At 38.6% G+C, this 7700-nt stretch overlaps 1 protein-coding gene across 1 annotated transcript in view; it reads left to right on the forward strand.

The window, feature by feature from the left end:
- Positions 1-6415, forward strand: part of uqcc1 (ubiquinol-cytochrome c reductase complex assembly factor 1) — a gene marked incomplete in the record, with an annotated part of 9906 nt that extends 3491 nt beyond the window's left edge. Inside the window, 5 exon segments of the mRNA XM_014015296.1 lie at positions 540-597; positions 675-783; positions 3832-3909; positions 4010-4123; positions 5871-6415. Coding sequence (XP_013870750.1) covers positions 540-597; positions 675-783; positions 3832-3909; positions 4010-4123; positions 5871-6005 — 494 coding nt within the window.
- Between the last annotated feature and the right edge of the window lie 1285 nt (positions 6416-7700).

Here is a 7700-nt window from a genome sequence, read left to right on the forward strand (position 1 = left end):
TTTCAGAATAAAAGAAGTGTAATATTAGTTTCAGAATAAAAGAAGTGTGCTGTTTGTTTCAGAATAAAAGAAGTGTAATATTAGTTTCAGAATAAAAGAAGTGTGCTGTTTGTTTCAGAATAAAAGAAGTGTAATATTAGTTTCAGAATAAAAGAAGTGTGCTGTTTGTTTCAGAATAAAAGAAGTGTAATATTAGTTTCAGAATAAAAGAAGTGTGCTGTTTGTTTCAGAATAAAAGAAGTGTAATATTAGTTTCAGAATAAAAGAAGTGTGCTGTTTGTTTCAGAATAAAAGAAGTGTAATATTAGTTTCAGAATAAAAGAAGTGTGCTGTTTGTTTCAGAATAAAAGAAGTGTAATATTAGTTTCAGAATAAAAGAAGTGTGCTGTTTGTTTCAGAATAAAAGAAGTGTAATATTAGTTTCAGAATAAAAGAAGTGTGCTGTTTGTTTCAGAATAAAAGAAGTGTAATATTAGTTTCAGAATAAAAGAAGTGTGCTGTTAGTTTCAGAATAAAAGAAGTGTGCTGTTGTGTTGCAGGATGCTCGCTGGCCGACACTCTGAACTCCTGGTTTCTGGTGACTCAGCTGCATGTTTGGTGAGTGCTCAGGTGTCAGGCTGAACAGGTGCAGGTGATGTCATCTCGTTTGATCCTCACTGTTCTGGTTCTGTCAGGATGTGTTTGGTCCGGATGCGTCAGGAGGGCAGAGAGGGGAGGTTCTTGTGTCATTACATCGTTCACGCCATGTGGGGGGACGTGGAGCAGAGGAGCAAAATCATGGGGGTGAGTCAAAGTAACGTCTTTATAAAGCCTTCATTTATCCTTTATAAAGAGACTTTTATTGTGAAATCCTTCACAGTTCTTGGAGGAGTGCATGTCTTTGTCATGAATATGTGCTGGGATGACTCTCAGCTACTACCACACTGAATCAGTTACAGCTGTTTTTGTGTTGGTAACTGTGGCGGCCATCTTGGATTTGCTGATCTGAGGACGATTTCTGCTCCTGAAACTGTTTTTCTTTCACTTTTTAATGATTTGCTTTGAATCTGAATAAAAGACGGTAAAATTAAAATAAAATGATTTGTAGGAACTCAGTAAGTCTGTTTTAAGAAGTCCTGAATTTCTGAAAGGTTCAGAAACTCTGTTTTAATGAAAAACGTTTGTTTCCTTTCCTCTGCTACCTGGAAAACATTCAGATCCCCAAAAGTAAAATAAGTCTAATTTAATGTTCTGGTCCTGGATGACTCAGTCTGTGTAAGATCTTCATGTTGTGAAAACATAAATGTGCAGTTTGCAGTGTTTTCCTGCATTAATACTCAGGACTGAGTCAGAACCTGCAGCAGGAACCATGACTCTCGTTTGTTTTGTTGTGATAAATCTGAGGTTTGACAGCAGCCCAGCTCCTCCATCAGCTCTGAACGCTTCAGTAAATATTTATCATTTAGCCTCAGTTCTGCTTCAGTCTGAGTTTAAAGTTCAAACACTGCAGCAGGACGCCAGCACCGAGTCATTTCACCAACAAACAGGAAGTGAAGTCTCAACTCTTTCAGATTAAAGTCCTCCTAACCTTCAGAGAGGCCCACAGGCAGACCTGCTGCTGCTCCAGGGTCTTCACCTCTAAAATAAACGTCAGGGCCTGAAATTCACTTTAAAAACTGGGGGGGAATCCCCCCTTACATGCTTCAGAGCGGGGGGATTCATACATTTTGGGGGGATTATTACTTATGAGTCTGACTACAGGTTTCATGTTGTGCTACAATGTATAATAAATCTGCTGCTGTCATTTTCCTCCTGCCTTCCTAGAGCTGTTGTTAGCTGCTCTCTCTGGTCTGTTTCCTGTTTGAGACTCAGAACACAGAACCACTACATGGATGAACATCATGTGTTGATGTTCACCTGGCACATCTCTCACCTGTGCTCACCTGTGCTTTCAGAGAACAGGAGGGAGTTAAGAGGTGTGGAGAAAACTCTGATTCAAGCTCCTAAAGTCTGCTGCAGTTGTTGAAGAACTCCTGACTCTTTATGTTGCAGATCAAAAATACACCCAAGAACATTTTTTAGGGTTTTAAATTTAAAATAATCTGACTGTATCTGCACTGCTGCGTACTTTCAGTCAGTCTCTGTGCCAATAAAGTTTGTATTTATCTCCTCTGTATGTATAAAGAGTAAAGAGCTTGCATGCCTAAAAATAAATACTCATTTGTAACATTTTTAAAAATACTCATATTTCTTTATTCTAATTATGCTTTTTTATTTTAATCATACTAACTTTTGTAGATACAAAATATCAGTTATATAATATAAAAAACAAACTTCTAGTCACTGAAAATAATGTTTTCCTACATGTTAAAGCAGGTTTCCCTCTGCTCTGGGTACTGATGTTTGATACTGACAATTTTATTTCCAATACTGATACCAAGTAAAATGTGTCTGGTATCAGTGATACTGATCTGGTACTGATACTTTGTGATAACACACATAATGTGTCTGGTAAATTTTAAAAATTACTGTTTTTCAAATAACTGCTTTATAAATAATACATGACATAGTAATTTATTTAATTTAAAAGTCTTTCTAACCTGAACCCTACATTTTTAGCACAGTTTTAAATTCTTATTCTAAAGAAATATAATAATTTTTGAATAGTGACAAAGAGAAAAAAATATTTTAAAAGTTGTTACTTTGTGTATTTTGTAGCATTGTTTGTGGGTGTGCAAGAAGGTCCCTGGCCAGAGCTACTGCTGTTTGGGTGGGGCATAGCATGAAAAAGTTTAGGAACCCCTCGCCTAGAATGTAAATACAGACAGTCAGACGAAGCAGATTTTATGTTAAAATGACCTGCCATACATCTACAGACTGACTGACTGAACTCATGCCACTGTGCTGAAGCTTTACTCAGGCGAAAGAAAAAGTAGTTCCCTCCAACCACATGATTTAGACAAGATTTGAATAGTTTAGTTATTTTCTACTATTTTCCTGTTAATGATCAACATTATGTGAAATAACTAAAGTTTTATAGTATTTGATATTTTGATTTTAGTATCGATTCTAGAACATAAAGTTCTGGTATCGGCAGTATTTATTTCTGTATCGATCTGCACATCACTAGCTCTGAGAGGGAAACATGAGACACCTGAATTTCCCCACGGCGGGACAATAAAGGCTATTTCTATTCTATTCTATTCTATTCTATTCTATTCTATTCTATTGTAATCCTGCAGTGAATTTCAGGCCCTGAAGCTGCTTTAGGACTCGATGCTGTGAGAGGTTCTACTGGATCCTGAACCTGAGCCTTTAGAGGACGTTTAAATGAGAGCAGGGATCATCTCAGCTTGTTCCTCGTGCTCAAAGTTTAATTATTTTTCAAATCAGAATTTTTATTCTTTAGATAAAAGTTTCTTGGCTGCACAGAACAGAAAACATTTCTTTCATATATTAAACCCGTGGTGCCGAGTTTGAAACAGAAACGACGTCTGTTTGATTTTCCTGCTGGAAAAAACCCATATTTTTTTTAGTTTCCTGCAGCTCAGTGTTTGTGTTTGAGCCGAACAGAAGCAGCAGTATTTGTACAAGCCGGGCCGTGATTGGACTCACTCTTAGGTTTCATGTTAATTGTGATGAAGAGCAGGAAAAAGCTTCATCACTTCCTCCTCGTTGAGTCCTGCAGCAGCTCAGGTTCAGGCTGAGAACAAACAGAGGGTTTCACTGAGAACTCACCTGGAGCAGGTCAGCACAGAATAAAAACCTTAGTTTTTCTGTAGAAATGAATCAAATCATCATGTTTAAACTCGGATCAGAACCATCAGGATGAACTTCCTGTTTCTGTTGCAGATCGATGCCTTTCACAGAAAAGAAACCATGAAAACCATGACTGAGAACTTCTACGCAGCCATGCTTGGATACGATGAGGTCAGATTCACAGGTTTTCTTTAACAAACAGCCTGATGGTGGAAAACTTGTGTGTTTGTGGAACAAATCCAGATGTGTGTGTGTGTGTGTGTGCGCGCAGGGCATCCTGTCTGATGACCGTGTGTTGGCTGCAGCTCTGTGGAGAAACCTGTTCTGTTGTCAGTGTGAGGAGCCCCAGCAGCTGGAGCTCCTGGTGGAGTACGTACGCAAACAGGTGCGTCTGTTCACCTGCTCAGGTTACTGTGGAAACAGGTGGAGAACACAGGACAAACCTGACTCCTCCCACTTTTATCTGATTATATGAGCCCCACGTGGAGACAGGAGCACACTGTCTGGGTCTACATGTTGTTGTTGTTGTTGTTGTTTATTTTTGTTGTTTGTGTCTCTGCCTGCAGATGCAGTTCATCAACTCTGGGTCTAGATGTTATTGTTTGTTGTTGTTTATTGTTGTTGTTTATTGTTGTTGTTTGTGTCTCTGCCTGCAGATGCAGTTCATCGACTTTGGGTCTAGATGTTGTTGTTGTTTATTGTTGTTTGTTGTTGTTGTTTATTGTTCTTTGTGTCTCTGCCTGCAGATACAGTTCATCAACTCTGGGTCTAGATGTTGTTGTTTATTGTTGTTGTCGTTTATTGTTGTTGTTTGTGTCTTTGCCTGCAGATGCAGTTCATCAACTCTGGACCTAGATGTTGTTGTTTATTGTTGTTGTTGTTGTTTATTGTTGTTGTTGTTTATTGTTATTGTTGTTGTTTATTTTTGTTGTTGTTTATTGTTGTTGTTTGTGTCTTTGCCTGCAGATGCAGTTCATCGACTCTGGGTCTAGATGCTGTTGTTTATTGTTGTTGTTGTTTATTGTTATTGTTGTTGTTTATTTTTGTTGTTTGTGTCTCTGCCTGCAGATGCAGTTCATCGACTCTGGGTCTAGATGTTGTTGTTTATTGTTGTTGTTGTTCATTGTTGTTGTTTGTGTCTTTGCCTGCAGATGCAGTTCATCGACTCTGGGTCTAGATGCTGTTGTTTATTGTTGTTGTTGTTTATTGTTATTGTTGTTGTTTATTTTTGTTGTTTGTGTCTCTGCCTGCAGATGCAGTTCTTCGACTCTCTGGGTCTAGATGTTGTTTTTTTATTGTTGTTGTTGTTGTTTATTGTTGTTGTTTGTGTCTGCCTGCAGATGCAGTTCATCGACTCTCTGGGTCTAGATGTTGTTGTTTACTGTTGTTGTTGTTTATTGTTGTTGTTTGTGTCTCTGCATGTAGATGCAGTTCTTCGACTCTCTGGGTCTAGATGTTGTTTTTTTATTGTTGTTGTTGTTGTTTATTGTTGTTGTTTGTGTCTGCCTGCAGATGCAGTTCATCGACTCTCTGGGTCTAGTTGTTGTTGTTTACTGTTGTTGTTGTTTATTGTTGTTGTTTGTGTCTCTGCATGTAGATGCAGTTCATCGACTCTGGGTCTAGATGTTGTTTTTTTATTGTTGTTGTTGTTGTTTATTGTTGTTGTTTATTGTTATTGTTTGTGTCTCTGCCTGCAGATGCAGTTCATCGACTCTGGGTCTAGATGTTGTTGTTGTTGTTTACTGTTGTTGTTGTTTATTGTTGTTGTTTGTGTCTCTGCATGTAGATGCAGTTCTTCGACTCTCTGGGTCTAGATGTTGTTTTTTTATTGTTGTTGTTGTTGTTTATTGTTGTTGTTTGTGTCTGCCTGCAGATGCAGTTCATCGACTCTCTGGGTCTAGATGTTGTTGTTGTTGTTTACTGTTGTTGTTGTTGTTTACTGTTGTTGTTGTTTATTGTTGTTGTTGTTGTTTGTGTCTCTGCCTTCAGATGCAGTTCATCGACTCTGGGTCTAGATGTTGTTGTTTATTGTTGTTGTTGTTTATTGTTATTGTTGTTGTTTATTGTTATTGTTGTTGTTTATTGTTATTGTTGTTGTTTATTGTTGTTGTTTTTGGTGTCTCTGCCTGCAGATGCAGTTCATCGACTCTCTGAACGGGGAGGACCTGCTGCTGACAGGTGAGGTGCAGTGGCGCCCTCTGGTGGAGGAGAACGCTCAGAGCATCCTGAAGGTGGTCCGGCCCACCTACAACGACGCTGGACTGTGAGATGAAGGTCCAGACTCCTCCTCTTCCTCTGTCACCATCAGACACTTCCTGCTCTTCATCACTGGTAGATTTCACACCTGAGACGTGTAGCTTCTCTCTCTGACCTTCTTCCTCCTCCTCACCTGATGAAGCTTGGCTCAGGAGCTCAGGTCATGATCCGGACCTCCTTCATCTTCAGCATCATCTTTGGTTTTGTTCCTTTTCCTGGTGAATCCTGTATATTTCCTGTATTTATGAAATATCGTGTGTTTACGTTCTGCTCGCACACTGCGTTTAAATAAAGTTTGCTTTGAAGTGACGGTGGTCCGGTCCCCCCCGCCATGCTCTCAGACCTGAACAGGAAGTCAAACTCTGGGACTTTGTCAGTGTTTTTAAAGTCTAGATTAATAAAGTTTTCTGATTAAATGGAAGACGATTAAAGCTTCTTTTGTTTCTCTTTGGTTGTGGGTGCAGGAATTAATCCAGATTATCAGATTATCAATCTCAGTGTTGAGGTTCCTGAGGGTCCCACCTAAAACTGAGGTGGGTTATCACATAAAGACAATAAGTGAATCACAGAAGGTTTTTCTCCATGGTTAACTTTGTTAATCTGGATTAAAACGAGCAGAAATAATTTCGTTATATTTCGTATCAGCTGAGTCAGTCTGCTTCCTGTCCTGCAGGGGGCGCCACAGGTTCTGGATCCAGGCTCTGATGGCTTTAAACGGATTAAAACCAGGGTTTCATTAATTAAATGATATAAATCTTTATCTGTAGAAACAAGTTCAGTTTTTATAAACTCACTTTTTCAAACACTGAATCAGTTCTGTCCATCAGAACCGGGTCATGAGCAGAACCATGTTAGATCAGTTTTTAGTTTGGATCAAAGTTCTGAATCCCTCTGCTGGAATTAAAAACGACCCACGTGTTCAGATCTGTCTCGGGACCTGAACTGGGTCAGAACTGGGCCTGATTACCAGGATCCAGGTACCAGAGTCACATTCTGACATGTGGGTCACATAGACCTCCAGAGACGGGTCGGGTCAGGTCCTCAAACATCCCCGCAGCATCAAAACTTTTATTCCTGTTTCAGAAACGATTTGTTTTAATAACGAGCTGATAATTCATAATAATGATGATAATTAACTAATAAATGTTTTATTAAAGCAGCAGCAGGAGACAGTTTAGCCTTTAGCTCTTTATTCGTTTTCTAATCATTTCAGTTCAAACATGTTTGAACCACCTGACTCATCAGTTTATTAAACTATAAATCAGAACCGGTTGGTTCTGATGAGGCAGAAACATGTTGGAGCAACATCCAGCCTCTCAGAAAGAAAAGCTTTAGCTTTAAACATAAAACTCTGATTTAAGAAAAGGAGTTTTTGTGTCTGTGAGCGAAAATGCTGAGTCATCGTTAACAGTTTTCCTGTTTGTAGGATTTTTTTTAAACAAATAAACTGCTTCTGTTTACTTTGTGATATGTTGAGTTTACATTTGGTTTGGTTGATTTTAGCTACAGTTTTACTGATTTGAGTACTGTTTTGATGATTTAAGATATTGTTTTGATGATTTTAGCTGCCATTTTGCTGATTCAAGCTGTTTTGATTATTTTAGCTACTGTTTTGCTGAATTCAGCTACTGTTTTGATTATTTTAAACTACCGTTTTGCTGATTTCAGCTAATGTTTTGATGATTTTAGCTACCATTTTGCTGATT

Source organism: Austrofundulus limnaeus, unplaced genomic scaffold (genome assembly GCF_001266775.1).
Source record: "Austrofundulus limnaeus strain Quisiro unplaced genomic scaffold, Austrofundulus_limnaeus-1.0 Scaffold127, whole genome shotgun sequence".
In the NCBI taxonomy this organism is placed as follows: Eukaryota; Metazoa; Chordata; class Actinopteri; order Cyprinodontiformes; family Rivulidae; genus Austrofundulus; species Austrofundulus limnaeus.